The sequence below is a fragment of the Mobula hypostoma genome, chromosome 12 (genome assembly GCF_963921235.1).
Source record: "Mobula hypostoma chromosome 12, sMobHyp1.1, whole genome shotgun sequence".
Taxonomy (NCBI): Eukaryota; Metazoa; Chordata; class Chondrichthyes; order Myliobatiformes; family Myliobatidae; genus Mobula; species Mobula hypostoma.
In genome coordinates, this window is record NC_086108.1 from 56781596 (window position 1) to 56798354 (window position 16759).

General features: G+C 42.6%; 1 protein-coding gene across 2 annotated transcripts in view; it reads left to right on the forward strand.

The window, feature by feature from the left end:
* il12rb2 (interleukin 12 receptor, beta 2a) overlaps positions 1-16759 on the forward strand; it is an 87537-nt gene that overhangs the window by 7846 nt on the left and 62932 nt on the right. For both annotated transcript variants that reach the window (XM_063064953.1, XM_063064954.1), the window contains exons 2-3: positions 11865-11971; positions 13652-13936. In XM_063064953.1, the coding sequence (XP_062921023.1) occupies positions 11902-11971; positions 13652-13936 (355 nt within the window). In that variant the 5' untranslated portion in view covers positions 11865-11901. The remainder of the gene's footprint in view (positions 1-11864; positions 11972-13651; positions 13937-16759) is intronic.

Consider the following 16759-nt stretch of genomic DNA (forward strand, 5'->3'; position numbering starts at 1 on the left):
AGACCCCCATCAGTTCAGATTGGCAACAACATCTCCTCCACAATCTTCATCAGCACAGGTGCACCATGGTGCTGTGTGCTTAGCCCTCTGTACTACTCACTTTATACTTATGACTGAGACTAAGCACAGCTCCAATGCCATATTTAAGTTTGCTGACAACACCACTGGCATTGGTCAAATCAAAGGTGGTGACGAATCAGCATTTAGAAAACCTGACTGAGTGGGGCCACAACAACACCATTCACTCAATGTCAGCAAGATCAAGGAGCTGATTATTGACTTCAGGAGGAGGAAACCAGAGGTCCATGAGGCAGTCCTCGTTGGGGAATCAGAGGTGGAAAGCGGCAGCAATTTTAAATCCTCTGGTGTTATCATTTCAGAGGATCTTTCCTGGACTCAGCACGTAAGTGCCATTACGATGAGAGCACAGCAGTACCTCTACTTCCTTGGAAGTTTGCAAAGATTCAGCATGACATCTAAAACTTTGACAAACTTCTATAGGTGTGTGGTGAAGAGAATATTGACTGGTTGCATCACAACCTGGTATGGAAACACCAATGCCCTTGAACAGAAGATCCTACAATGTGTAGTGGATACAGCCCAGTCCATCACAGGTAAAGCCCTTCCCCCTCTGAGAACATCTACACTTTGCACCGCCACAGGAAAGCAGCATCCATCGTCAAGGACCCCCACCATCCAGGCCATTCTCTCTTCTTGCTGCAGCCATCAGGAAAAGGTAGAGTTACCGTAGGACTCACACCACCAGGTTCAGGAACTGTAATTACCCCTCAACCATCAGGCTCTTGAACCAAAGGACATAACTTCACTCAACTACACTTACTCCATCACTGAACTGTTCCCACAATTGATGGACTCATTTTCAAGGACTCTTCATCTCATATTCTCAATATTTATTGCTTATTTATTTATTTTTATTTCATTTCTTTTTCTTTTTGTATTTCCACAGTTTGTTGTCTTCTGCCCATTGTTTGTCTGTCCTGTTGGGTGCAGTCTTTCATGGATTCTCAGCAGTCCTGCTGAGTTCCTCCAGCATTTTGTTGTGTGCTTGGATTTCCTGCATCTGCAGACTTGCTCTTGTTTCGTGGATTCTGTTGTGTTTCTTGGAGTTAAAGAAATCTCAGGGTTGTATATGGTTAACTCTGGGAAAGCAAGATTAAAGTTACATAAACCAGACAGAAAAATCTGGTGAACTAGAAGCACTGCACCTTGAGGCCATAAAATGTTTATATTCCATTTTCCTTGGGCATCTCATTTTAGATAATATAAACTTTCTTGCCCTGATGGGCATGATTGCTCAGTCCTTCCACTGATGTCGCTGGCACCTCTGAGAGGCCATATGAGTACATCAGAAATACTACAAATTAGAACTATGTTGTGGAAATTCTCGACAGTAGGTTAATGTCTTTTGAGAGAAAAACTATTAATATTTCAGGTTATAATTTGAACCTACCAGCGCTCTTAGTAGTCATAACTATTAACATTTTTAAAGAAAGCTTTTGTCAGATTTCTGATTCCACGGAAACTCATTGGCCTGAAAGTTTGAGGACTAAATTTAATAGCTTTCGAAAGCAGTAACAGAGCTGACCATGTGTCATTCTCTTGGGCCTTCTGCGGAATGCAGCCAGTTTGGTGTACATGCGTGTTTGTAGTGTACAGCTAGCACTGACCACACTATTCGTTAGTCAGATGCCTCAGCAGCAAGTTTCCACATCAGCTAAAATTTTGGCTTGCGCAGCTTAAAGATATTTTGCACCTCAATGTAAGTGCTTTATGGCTAGAGAAGCTGCTGACAGACTCACAACAATGGAGTCTGCTGAAGCTGGTGGAAAATCGTAGAGGGGCTGGTTAGGGTGATGTAAAAGAGGAAAGGTGGCTGGTATCTGCACAGATACAGTTAAGTGGCCCGCCCTATGCAGATGGTAAATGCCATGAGGCCATTCCGGGCACTCTGATGCAGTGCTACGAGTACAGTAACCTCGTGCTAAATGCACCACTCCCTTAGCATTCATCTTACAGCTATTCCTTCATTTAGCTACACCCTCACGTGAAGCAAGGTTACAGGCCTCGCCTCCACTTCTCACAGTTTATACACATCGCAGAGAGTCAGTCACAACGGCCATGATACCCACACATTGTCCAAGAGAACTACACCTTGTAAGGTGGAGGGTTACACAGCCAGAGGCAGCTGGTGCTAACCTGAGGAGGTTAGGGTCATCTACCGTGTTGTATATACAGATTTCTGTGGGAGATGATGATGAGTTAGGGTGTCTTCATACTTAATCTATTACACTGTTCCCCATCTGTCCACCTCTGATTCAATCGATACAGATGATATTAATGTACACCCGTTGGTTTCTTCCCCTCCCCTTCCCTGTTACTGCACATCTCAAACATTGAGCCTTCTCCCTCCACATACTGAGCGGTGCCCCATTTCCATCCCACCTGCCAAACATGTGGGTTGGAAGGTTAGTTGGCAGCAGTAAATTGCCGTTGGTGTAGGTGAAATTCAGGGGAATCAGAGTGGGAGAGGGAACTGATGGAAACACTTGTTTAGGTCAGATGCGTGTTAATGGTTCAGGTGGATATAGTGGGGTATCTGTTCCGTGCACCTATCTGATACTAAGCCAGCGCAGGGTTCGGCAGATAGTGATGGAAACATACAGTCTTACATTGCAAGCACCTGCCCCCCCCCCCCCGCCCCAGCCCTGCCATCAGATGTTGCCTTACAAGTGGGATCCACACATAAGCTGCTACTGGGCAGCTGAGTGAGATAGAAAGCATAGTACAAATATCGGTTCGGAGGAGAGAGACCTAGCATGCACATGGGAGATGATGATATTGTCCACCTGCAGAGGCTGATTTGGGCAGAATGCAATGTGCTTTGTATTTGGAAGTCTGCATTCATCATCAAGTATGGTCTCTCATTGGTCAGTTGGTGGATATAGTATCCAGGAATAGAAAGTCTGTGGGAATAGCCCTTTAAGCCCTCTCTGTCATTCACTGAAATTAAAATGATCTGCATCGGAACTGCATTTCATCTGCCCTGGCTCTAAATTCTTTCACAGCCTTGGCTGACAAAAATCTATTAATGTCAAAGCTGAGAGGCTTTTTCCTCAGCCAAGGTTATGTTTTATTGAAATAATAAATAAGGATCAAAAAGTTCAAAGTAGTGTTGTTATCAAAGTACATACAGTATATGCCACCATATGTAACCCTGAGATTAATCTTCTTGTGGGCATTCTCAATAAATACATAATGGTATACGGGTTAATGACTTCCAGTTAAGGTGGTGCTACCGAATGTGAGTGACAGCTTCTGGTAGTCAAAAAGATAAGAAATCCGAATAATTCCCTTTTGGTTCAAGAGCCTGATGGTTGAAGGATAGTAACTGTTCCTGAACCTGGTGATGTGAGTCCTAAGGCTCTAGTATCTTCTTCCTAATGGTGATAGCGGGAAGAGAGCGTGTTTTGGGTGGTGGGAATCCCTGATGATGGATGCTGCTTTCCTGTAGCAGCACTTCCTGTAGCTGTCAGACATCCCACCCTGCAAAAACTCATTTCAGGGAGGTAGCACCATCAATTTGCGGGAGACTTCCGGGAGAGGTGGGATGTCTGCAATAGAGTAGCTCCTTAGCAGCTGGCCAGCTAGTTTAAATAACGTTAGCAATGCTAATGAATGAATGACACCTGTTAAACTCACCTCAACATGTCTTTTACAGTCTTAACCCACCATGGGCAATAGAAAAGTCACTGTTGCAAACAGTGCAGCGAGCAACACTGTCATTATTTTGACCCCTATTAGGCAGGGGTACACTTTAGTGTAGTCTGGGGTGACGTACGTTTCATATATTTTTTGGAATGCTCTACCACTCTGACTTTTTTTGGAACTCTCTCACTCTTGCTCTTGCTCTCGCTCTCTCTCTGTATCGCGCATGCTCTCTCACTCGCGCTTGCTTTCTCACTCTTTCTCGCTCTTGCTCTCGCTCTCTTGCGCTTGCTTTCTCGCTCTCACTGTCTCTCGCGCTTGCTTTCTCACTCTCTCTCTTGCTTTCTCACTCTCTCTCGCTTTCTCACTCTTGCTCTCGCTCTCTCTCGCTTTTGCTCTCGCTCTCTATCGTGCTTGCTTTCTCGCTCTCTCTCTTGCGCTTGCTTTCTCGGTCTCTCGCGCGCGCTCTCTCTCACTGTCTCTCGTGGTCGCGCTCGCTCTCTCGCACTCGCTTTCTTGCTCTTGCGCTCGCTCTCATGCGCGTTCTCTCTCGCTCACTCTCAAAAAAATCAATTTCCGGGACATTGTATATAATTTGCGGGCATCAGGGAGCCACTTTTAATTTGCGGGAAACTCCCGGAAGTTCCGGGAGAGGTGGGATGTCTGAGATGTGCTCAATGGTGGGAAGGGTTTTACCCACGATGGTCTGGACTGTATCCACTACTATTTGTAGGATTTTCCGTTCAAGGGCATTGATGTTTCCATGCCAGGCTGTGATGCAGCCAGTCAATATACTCTCCACTACACATCTATAGAAGTTTGTCAGAGTTTTAGATGGCATGCCAAATCTTCGTAAACTCTGAAGGAAGTAAAGGCACTGCCATGCTTTCTTCATAATTGCTCTTGTGTGCAGGCCTCAACACAGGTCCTCCAACATAATAACACCAAGGACCCTCTCCGCCTCTGATCATCTGATAAGGACGAGCTCATGGACCTTCGATCAATAATCAGCTCCTTGGTCTTGCTGACACGGTTAAACCTACCTGGTTTGTGTCTTTTTTCTTTTCCAGTTGTGTTCTTCAAGTTCACGTGCAGAGTTGTTTCTAGCTCACTCTGTCCTTACGTCCTCCTTGGAACTTTGTCTCATTTAGAATTAAATAATTTAGATTTTTTTATTGTTTTTTTTACCAGCTTCTAGTGAAGGGTTATTATGAATTGCTGTCATAAATAGCCTTGCTCTGATTAAGGTTATGTCTCCTTAGCTTATCCTTCCTACCTATAGAAGGAAGTTTCTCATTCCTGACCCTTTTGATGACTTCAGAATCCTAATAATTGCAGACGTCACTTCAAGCCTTAACCATCTGCTATACTTACTAACAAGCTGGAGGACACAATGGAGAATCATATAATCAAGTTTGCCAATGCCAAAAATTTGGAAATGAATATAAGAAAATACCAAGTGATCTTGCTTGCTCAGATGAGTTGGAAAGGATGTATTGTTCCATCGCAAGTTTTACACAGACAGGCAGTAGCTGGGCAAAATAAAAAAATTCAAAAAGGCAAAATATTAATCTTTATATGAGACCTAGAAAACAAAAACAGGACCAAGTTTTGACATTTCTCACAGAGTACAGCTTGAGTCAAATCTAGTGTACTCTGAACAACTCTGGACAAAATGTGATAAAAATAAAATATTGATCTCAGATGGGATGTAATGCATGTTCATTTGTCTGTTCCCAAAGTCGTAAAGTTCCAAAGGGAGATTTGTATAAATATTCCCTGGATCCAACTATCAATTTCTCCCAGTTTGTGTGCACCATCATTTTCTATGCTTCTTGATTGATCGTTGAGAACCATTTCCTAAACAGGTAGGTAAGTTGCTCTCAGTTCCTTGGGCTTTTCTCTAAAGGTCTCTATTATGAAACTATTTTGAGTATTTTTTAAATGATGAGAAAAACATTATACTGTTTACTACATTATTTGCTATCTCATAAAAATTTATGTAAGTTTATCACACATTTTACTCTGTAAAAAGCTCATTTTGCTTTCTCTAATCAAGTCACATTTGTACTTGGTCACTTTGTGTTTAATATAAATTCAAGTAACACCTCCACAATACAAATGGCTTTCCTGGTTTCTGTCTGTTATCTTGAATGATTGAGTTATGCTTATTTTTTTCTATTCTGTTAAGTAGGGTCGGAGAGATTGTTTATTATAACATTTCTGATTACGCCACCTGGCTGGATTAAATGCCATTTTGTCCCTGTTGTTGTGATGTCATCAATCTAAAATGTTAATGTTCTTTCTAAGAGAATGGGCAAAAAGTGCCAAATGAAATAAAGTTTTGGAAAATGCATGGTCATGCACTTTGATATTAGAAATAAATGTGCAAACTATTTTCTAAGCGGGGATAAAATCCAAGATTCTGAGATGCAAAGGGACTTGGGAGTCCTTGTGCAGGTTGAGTTGGTGGTGAGGAAAGCAAATGCCACGTTAGCATTCATTTCAAGAGGTCTAGTTTACAAGAGCAAGGATGTGATGCTGAGGCTTTATAAGGCACTGGTGAGGCCTCACCTTGAGTATTGTGAACAGTTTTGGGCCTCTCATCTTAGAAAAGATGTGCTGGCATTGGAGAGGGTCCAGAGGAGGTTCACATGGATGATTCCAGGAATGAAAGGGTTATCATACGAGGAACATTTGATGGCTTTGGGTCTGTACTTGCTGGAATTCAGAACGATGAGGGGGGATCTCATTAAAACATTTCGAATGTTGAAAGGCCTAGACACAGTAGATGTGGAAAGGATGTTTCCCATAGTGGGAGAGTCTAGGAGAAGAGGGCACAGCCTCGGGATAGTGGGGCGCCCTTTCAAAACAGAGATGTGGGGAAATTTCCTTAGCCGAAGGGTGGTGAATTTGTGGAAATCGTTGCCACATGCAGCTGTGGAGGCCAGGTCATTGGGTGTATTTAAGACAGAGATTGATAGGTTCTTGATTGGACATGGCATCAAAGGTAGTGGGGAGAAGGCTGGAAACTGGGGTTGCGGAGGAGAAGAGAAAAGGATCAGCCATGATTGAATGGTGGAGCAGATTCGATGGGCCAGATGGTCTAATTCTGCTCCTATGTCTTGTGGCCTTACGGAAATTTTTCTGCCCTTCCCCTAATTGAAAGTTTGGAGGGGCAAAATGTGGGAGGGGTAGGTTTGAAGTTTGTCCATGTTCTCTAGCAGTAAACCCATGCCCGAGTAAAGGCCACCAGGCACAGCTCACCTTTGCAGACTGGGTAGCAGCAGTGCAACTGAATCCACAGGTGGTGGATAAAGCAGCTGGGGATCAGGCCCAACAAATCCTCTTCTTTTTAACACAATCCTGCTTTTTGATGCAAGCCTCACCAACTCATGAAATGTCCTCTTACTACAGGAAGCTTGCAGGCAAATTTTATTGTAGTTTTAACTCTTGTTGTTTTCTTTTAATTCTACCCATCAGATCTCAGCTGATAGCTTTCTATAAAAAAGTCACCTATCCCACATCATGGGCTTCAAACAGTAGCCAGGATGTGGGATATAAATTACAATGAGAGACAGAAAGCGCATGTAAAATGGGTAATATTACGATAGTCATGGGGGATTTCAATATGCAGGTTGAATGTGAAAATCAGTTTTGTGCTGGATTCCGGGAGAGAGAATTTGCAGAATGCCTACGAGATGACTTTTTAGAGCATCTTGTGGTTGAGCCCACTAGGGGTAAGGTAATTCTGGATTGGATGTTATGACCCAGATTTGATTAGGAAGATCAAAGTAAAGGAACCCATTGGAGACAGTGATCATAATATGATCGAGTTCTCTCTGCAGATTGAGAGGGTGAAGCTAAAGTCAGATGTGTTAGTATTGAAGTGGAGTAAAGGGAATTACAGTCATGAGAGGTGAACTGGCCAAAGTTGATCTGAAAGGGATACTAGCAGGGATGACAGCAAGAGTTGGAGTTTCTGGGAGCAGTTCGGAAGGCACAGGATAGATATATCCCAAAGATGTATTCTAAAGGGCGGGTGGAATACTGGGACGGCTTCTTTTCATGTTAAATGTCAATTATTTGAATCATAGAACTGATGACTTTGTGAACAAGTTTGCAGATGATATGAAGGTAAATGGAGGGGCAAGTAGTGTTGAAGCAGGGAGTGTGCGGAAAGACTTGGACAGCTTGGTAGAATGGGCAAAGTGGCAAATGGAATATAATGTAGGGAAGTGTAGAGTTATGCACTTTGGTAGAAGGAATAAAGGCATAGACTATTTTCTAAACGGGGAGAAAATTCAGAAATCAGAGACGCAAAGTGTACTTGGGCGTCCTTGTGCAAGATTCCCTCAAGTTTAACTTGCAGATTCTGTTGGTGGTAGGGGAGGCAAATGCAATGTCAGCATTAATTTCAAGAGGGCTAGAATATGAAAACAAGATGTAATGCTGAGGCTTTATAAGGTATTGGTCAGACTGCACTTGGTGTATTGTGAGCAGTTTTGGGCCTTTTAGCTAAGAAAAGACGTGCTGGCATAGAAGAGGTTCCAGAGTAGGTTCACATGAATGATTCCAGCAATGAAAGAGTTGATGTATGGAGAGTGTTTGATGACTCTGAGCCTGTACTTGCTGGAGGTTAGAAGAATGAGAGTGGATCTCATTGAGACCTATCGAAAATTGAGTGGGTGTGGAGAGCTTATATCCAGAGGGTGAGTTTATGACCAGAGGCCATAGCCTCAGAATAGAGGGGTGTCCATTCAGAACTGAGATAAGGAAGAATTTCTTTAGCCAGAGGATGGTGAATATGTGGAATTGATAGCCACTGACTGCTGCGGAGACGACATCATGGAGTATATTTAAAGCGTAAGTTGATAGGTTCTCAATGAGTCAGGGTGTCAAAGGTTACAGGGAGAAGGCAGGAGAATGGGATTGAGAGGGATAATAAATCAGCCATGATGGAATGGTGGAGCAGATTCGATAAGCCAAGTGGTCTAATTTTGTTCCCAGATCTTATGATCTTATGGTTGTTATCTGAATTCCCTGTTTTATGTTTTTAGAGTGGTCTGGAATTGGTTCTAGTAATGAACTTTTCTGGGTGTGCTTTTTTTTAAATAAAATGAACTTACTTACCTACTTAGTTATTTTTTGATACAGTGCAGAACAGGGCCTTCTGGCCCAACGAGCCTCACTGCCCAGCAACCTATCTATTTAACACTAGCCTCATCACAGGATAGTTTATAATGACCAATTAACCTATTAAACGGTACACCTTTGGACTGTGGGAGGAAACCAGAGCACCCGGAGGAGATCCACATGCTCATGGGAAGAACGTACAAACTTCTTTCAGAGGATGCCAGAATTGAATGCCAAACTCCAACGCCCCGAGCTGTAACAGCTATGCTACCAAAGTGCCTGGATGGCTAGCATGCTGCCATTAACTCAGTATGGGTCTCCATCTATAGGAAATACTTGTGTATTGGTGACTGCTCTGCTGAAGCAATGACTTAAAAAGTTAGGCTAGATTTATTTTATTCCATGTGCAAAATTATGCAATGCAGTAAAGACCTATGAAAGCCTTAGGAACCTATTAACATTCTTTTCAGCCTGCCAGCCTTACCTGAGATGTGCGAGGAAGATTGAGTCATCCATCTTCTTTCAGATAATATCTTCAAGTTGTTATTAGTTCTCACCCTACTTGCATTCCTCTCACTGCTGACATCTTCTTGGGCAACTCTCGCAATCTCCTCTATTCCAATCTGTTTCTGGTCTTTGCAGCTTGTGGTGGAGGAGGCATCTTTGTATAGGATTCTAATTCAATGAACAACACTATGGGCTACAATCATGTTAAAATACTGACCCCTCAGCATCTCACTACAACAGATTCATTCCCTTCTCACCTACATCCACAACACTTCACACACCCTCAATCTCCTCAGCAACTTTCAACTCCCTGGCCTTGACTGCCTCATTTTCACCCTGGATGTCCAGACCCTATACACTTCAATACCACCACCAAGAAGGCCTTAAAGCTCTCTGCTTCTTTCTCAACAAAATACGCAGCAAGTTACCCTGCACTACCACCCTCCCCCTCCATCTGGCAGAATTAGTCCTCACCCTCAACAATTTCTCCTCCCACTTTCTCCAGACTCGAGGCGTAATACACTCACACCCACACCCGCATGAGCCCCTGCTATGTCTGCCCTTTTGTTGGCTACGAACAGTCCATGTAATGCTCCCTAACTCTTTCTGCACTACACTGACATCTGCATTGGTGCTGCTTCATGCACCCATGCTGAGATCATCAATTTCATCAACTTTGCCTCCAACTTCTACCCTGCCCTTAAATTCTCTTGGTCCATCTCTGACACACCCCCCTCTTTCTCAATCCCTCTGTCTCCATCTCTGGAGACAAACAGTTTACTGACAACTTTTATAAACCTACTGTTTCTCGCAGCTATCTTGACTATCTCTTCTCACCCATCTCCTGTAAAAATGCTATTCCTTTTCTCAGTTCTTTCATCTCCACTGCATCTGTTCCCAGGATGAGGCTTTCCTTTCCAATACATCAGAGATGTTCTCCTTCTTCAAAGAACGGGGTTTCACTTCTTCCACCATTGATGCTGCCCTCACCCACATCTCCTCCTTTTCTCAGACATCCACATTCATCCCATCTTCCCTTAACAGGGATAGAGTTTCTCTTGTCCTAACCTACCCACCTTGAGCATCACATCCAACACATAATTTTTCACAACTTCTAGAACCTCTAAAGGGATCCTATCACCAAACACGTCTTTACCCCCCCCCCCCCGTCTTCCACAGAGATTACACTTTTCATGATTCCCTTGCGTGTTCATCCCTCCCCACTAATCTCCCTCCTGGCATTTATCCCTGCAAGCGACTGAAGTACCATTCCGCCCCTGGGCAAGCAGTGTCTGACAAAGAGACAGTTCATGACGCAGTTGATCCCTTGAATTATCCACGTTGTGCTGATGAAAGACTTCTCTGTATTTGGATGCAGCTGGGGAACACAAGCAGTTTCCTTCCCTACGGCAGTGGATTGGAATAAGTGTGAGTTATGGTGGAGAAGATCACGTGCCGGTGTGATGGCACAAGGGGACAGTGTTTCTGTCAGGTGTATATACCCCCACTTCACTTGACAGCACATATCATTCATGATGGTCCAAGCTCTGAAGTTACATATATAAAAATATACTTCAACATCTGCAACTTCAATAAACATTTTTTTATTTCCATGCATCTAGTGTCTGTATGAAACTTTTAAACCCTGAGTTGTGTTGATGGGCTCCACCCCTTTCTTTCCCGTATAGACACCAACTAGATAATGGCCAAACCTACCCATCTTACGCCTGTTCCCTTCAAGGACAGTGCAGTCAAACACTTTGAAAGGGTTGGTGAACCAACCAAAATGTGAGATCTCCTGCAGAGTGGTACCAAATGTCCATAATCTGAGGTATAGTCACTTTAGGTTGTATAGAATTAACTCTTGCTTGCTCAAGGACCTGGACCCATTGCAATTTGCCCACAACACTCTACTTTGGAGAACCAAGACAATAACAAGACATATGTTGGGCTGCTGTTTATTGATTACAGCCCAGCATTCAACACCATCATCCCCTCAGTACTAATAGCCAAGCTTCAATATCTGGGCCTCTGTACCACTATCTGAAACTGGAGAAACTTCGGTCTGTGCAAATCAGAAATAACATCTCCTCCTTGCTGACAATCAACACAGGCGCACCTCAAGGATGCATGCTTAGCCCTCTGCTCTACTCTCTCTATACTTATGACTGTATGGCTAAGCTTAGTTGAAATAGCATTTAGAAATTTGCAGATGACCACACTGTCATTGGTAGAATCTCAGATGGCAATAAGGTGGCTCACAGGAGTGAGGTAGTTTAGGTGATTGAGTTGTATCACAACAACCACCTCACCTCAGCAAGACCAAGGAGCTAGTTGTGGATTTAAGGAAGGGCAAGTGGGAAAACACATACCAGACCTCACTGAAATTTCAGTGGTGGAAAGGATGAGCATCTTCAAGCTCCCAGATGTCAATGTCTCAGAGGCAGCAAAAGTTGATCATATGGGACTGAGAGTGTTATACTATTTCTTTTCAGGGAGAACCTATAATCTCAGCTTCTTTTGTGATGTTTGATGGAGTTTGTTGGAATATGTTGGATAGCTAGCCTAATCATCATCTTGCTGTACAAGCCCAGGGGAACTGGTAAGCTTAATATAAACTATCTTGATTGTATATGTAGATAGCTGAGAGTAAATCATCAGCCTCCTAGCCTGTTTAAAGTTTCTTAACCTTTTTTTGAATTTGTGTCTTCATCAAATGCTGAACTTGGACAAGCAAGAGTAATCCTATGGAAATAAGTAGTTGAATTTCAAGAGTATTAGTGCAGCACTAAATCCTATTCTCCACTATACTGTCATGTTCAGCAAACCACAGACACTGGATTAAGAACAGAAAATTCCCCAAAATACGTTCAATCACTTTCCTAAGAACAGTTCAATGACATTAAGAGTAGTCCACCAGCTTAAGATACTAACTGACTTTCACCACAGATTCTGCCTGAGCTACTAACCAGTTACCAATTTTCAGTTTTTAATTCTGAGTTTTGGCATCTGCAGTATTTAGCTGCTGTTGCATGAAGAGCCAATTGTCAAAAAGGCTTCTAGTGCCCTCACAGAGTCTCTTGTATGATCAATTAATTCAGCACAAGAACCTAGAGCCTCTCTGTAAATTGGGTGCCAATCCATAATACATTTGCCACTAAGCCATTCAAAGAAAAATATTATTAATTATTACCTAGAAGCATTATAAGATAATTTGCACACTAGGATACCCAGAAGAGAGCTCCAGTTGCACTGACTTTAAGTTATTAATAACTGTTAGCTTGAGTAAGGATAATTTGATCAGAGTCTATAACTCCTGTGTTGTTTTACAAAACATAGTTTATTAAATGGAAAGAAATTATCTACTCCAGAAAAAAAATCTATTGTATATTATCTATAACTTTAGCATTCTCTAAAAGGTTTCATAATAATTTATGGATTTCTGAGTTGCAGATTTTCTCCTCATGTAGGGAGAATAATTAAGTAATAGATCATGGAGACAAGCTCCCTGGCCCAGCCGGTCAATGCACACCCTCAGCATCCTCCCTGCTGGTCCCTGTTGCTCATGTTTGGCCCATAATCCTTGAAGGCCCTCTCTTCCATGCAGATGTCCAAATGGCTCTTAAATGTTGCAATTGTACTCGCAAAAGCCTCTTTTAAATCTCCCTTCGTATTTTATATCTGTGCCCTCTAGTTTTGGACTCCCCAACCCTTGGGAAAAGACCTTGACCATGCACCTTATGCATACCCCTCATGATTTTATAGATTTCTGTTAGGTCACCTCTCATTCTCCTATGCTGTAAGGAATAAAGACTCCGTGTGGACAACCTCTCCCTTTAACTCAGGTCCTCAAGTCTAGTCAGCATCCTCTTCTGTATCCTCCTCAATGTGACAATGTCCATCCTATAACAGGATGACCAAAACTGCCCACAATACTCAAGTACAAATCCGTAAATCTGTCCAAAATGCATCATCTCACACTTAGCTATGTTGAAATTAATTTGCCATTCCTCAACCATCTCCCTGAATGATCAGAGTCTATTTGTAATTCATTGTAACTTGCTTCACTATCAACAAGGCCCCCTAGTAGCAATGATAAAATAGTGGAAATAATTGTCAATTCTACCAGAAAAATCTTAACCATTTCCTAAAACAGTGATTAACATGTGCATTTCTGTAAAGAAGCCCAGAACAATCATGGTGGGAATGTTATTTGCTGATGTCTTCAAACTGCTTTTTAATCTAGTAACTACGTGATTTTAGAAATGACTTATTTTTCCAGAATCCTGTGCTAACGGGGAAATGCGAGTCAGCCCTGCTTCAGTAATCAGACTTGGATCCAGCATTAACATAACATGCATTCTAAAAGAATCATCCTACAATGTGTGTGCAACCCAACAACTCTGTATTATTGAAAACAACATCAAGCAGCTGGTTGCAATACAGATCTCTGCTAATGAAGTTACTGCGCACATACCAAAATTTGAAAACTCCAAGACTAGTTTTGCATGTAAACTACACTGCAACACTGAATATTTGATCTGTGGAATTGATGTCAAAGCTGGCTGTAAGTAGCTTTAATTTCACTCATCACCTTGACTAATCACTAAGTTTTTTTAGATTTTTTAAATTGATATCAGTATAAATTTGAAAAGTTTTCCATGACAATGGTGTAATGGGAAAGTAAGTCAGTTGCTTTGCCAGACTTCAGTACACAGAGTGCTAGTTCTTGAGCATCTGCCTCTTCAGCAGAAGTTGTCAGCAGAAATCACAGGACAAGATCGTCATAGTCTGGTGGAGTCACCTCTTTTCTCTTCCTGCGGCCCCTCTACCTCTCTTGCTCCCTTGACTTCCCCTTCTTCCACCCTGACTCCCAGATATAATGCTTGAAGGGTTTTTGAATGATTGTTTGATCTGCTTTCTTTTTGCATCGAAACTTTTAACCTTTTCTTTATATTTGCAAACACTAATTGAGTTAATAGATATTTTCATTATTTCTCATCCTTCTTTGAGACTTTCTGTTGCTAATTTCATACCTGTTTGTTCAGCTTTACTGGCACAAGATAACTTTCATGTCTCTGAAATAGAAACATAGAAACATAGAAAATAGGTGCAGGAATAGGCCATACGGCCCTTCGAGCCTGCACCGCCATTTATTATGATCATGGCTGATCATCCAACTCAGAACCCCGCCCCAGCCTTCCCTCCATACCCCCTGACCCCTGTAGCCACAAGGGCCATATCTAACTCCCTCTTAAACATAGCCAATGAACTGGCCTCAACAGTTTGCTGTGGCAGAGAATTCCACAGATTCACCACTCTCTGTGTGAAGAAGTTTTTCCTAATCTCAGTCCTAAAAGGCTTCCCCTCTATCCTCAAACTGTGACCCCTCGTTCTGAACTTCCCCAATATCGGGAACAATCTTCCTGCATCTAGCCTGTCCAATCCCTTTAGGATCTTATATGTTTCAATCAGATCCCCCCTCAATCTTCTAAATTCCAACGAGTACAAGCCCAGTTCATCCAGTCTTTCTTCATATGAAAGTCCTGCCATCCCAGGAATCAATCTGGTGAACCTTCTTTGTACTCCCTCTATGGCAAAGATGTCTTTCCTCAGATTAGGGGACCAAAACTGCACACAATACTCCAAGTGTGGTCTCACCAAGGCCTTGTACAACTGCAGTAGTACCTCCCTGCTCCTGTACTCGAATCCTCTCGCTATAAATGCCAGCATACCATTCGCTTTTTTCACCGCCTGCTGTACCTGCATGCCCACTTTCAATGACTGGTGTACAATGACACCCAGGTCTCGTTGCACCTCCCCTTTTCCTAATCGGCCACCAATCAGATAATAATCTGTTTTCCTATTTTTGCCACCAAAGTGGATAACTTCACATTTATCCACATTAAATTGCATCTGCCATGAGTTTGCCCACTCACCCAACCTATCCAAGTCACCCTGCATCCTCTTAGCATCCTCCTCACTGCTAACACTGCCACCCAGCTTCGTGTCATCCGCAAACTTGGAGATGCTGCATTTAATTCCCTCATCCAAGTCATTAATATATATTGTAAACAACTGGGGTCCCAGCACTGAGCCTTGCGGTACCCCACTAAGTCACCGCCTGCCATTCTGAAAAGGTCCCGTTTATTCCCACTCTTTGCTTCCTGTCTGCTAACCAATTCTCCACCCACACCAATACCTTACCCCCAATACCGTGTGCTTTAAGTTTGCACACTAATCTCCTGTGTGGGACCTTGTCAAAAGCCTTTTGAAAATCCAAATATACCACATCCACTGGTTCTCCCCTATCCACTCTACTAGTTACATCCTCAAAAAATTCTATGAGATTCGTCAGACATGATTTTCCTTTCACAAATCCATGCTGACTTTGTCCGATCATTTCACCGCTTTCCAAATGTGCTTTTATCACATCCTTGATAACTGACTCCAGCAGTTTCCCCACCACCGACGTTAGGCTAACCGGTCTATAATTCCCCGGTTTCTCTCTCCCTCCTTTTTTAAAAAGTGGGGTTACATTAGCCACCCTCCAATCCTCAGGAACTAGTCCAGAATCTAACGAGTTTTGAAAAATTATCACTAATGCATCCACTATTTCTTGGGCTACTTCCTTAAGCACTCTAGGATGCAGACCATCTGGCCCTGGGGATTTATCTGCCTTCAATCCCTTCAATTTACCTAACACCACTTCCCTACTAACATGTATTTCACTCAGTTCCTCCATCTCACTGGACCCTCTGTCCCTTACTATTTCTGGAAGATTATTTATGTCCTCCTTAGTGAAGACAGAACCAAAGTAATTATTCAATTGGTCTGCCATGTCCTTGCTCCCCATAATCAATTCACCTGTTTCTGTCTGCAGGGGACCTACATTTGTCTTTACCAGTCTTTTCCTTTTTACATATCTATAAAAGCTTTTACAGTCCGTTTTTATGTTCTCTGCCAGTTTTCTCTCATAATCTTTTTTCCCCTTCCTAATTAAGCCCTTTGTCCTCCTCTGCTGAACTCTGAATTTCTCCCAGTCCTCAGGTGAGCCACTTTCTCTGGCTAATTTGTATGCTTCTTCTTTGGAATTGATACTATCCCTAATTTCTCTTGTCAGCCACGGGTGCACTACCTTCCTTGATTTATTCTTTTGCCAAACTGGGATGAACAATTGTTGTAGTTCATCCATGCAACCTTTAAATGCTTGCCATTGCATATCCACCGTCAATCCTTTAAGTGTCATTTGCCAATCTATCTTAGCTAATTCACGTCTCATACCTTCAAAGTTACCCCTCTTTAAGTTCAGAACCTTTGTTTCTGAATTAACTATGTCACTCTCCATCTTAATGAAGAATTCCAGCATATTATGGTCACTCTTACCCAA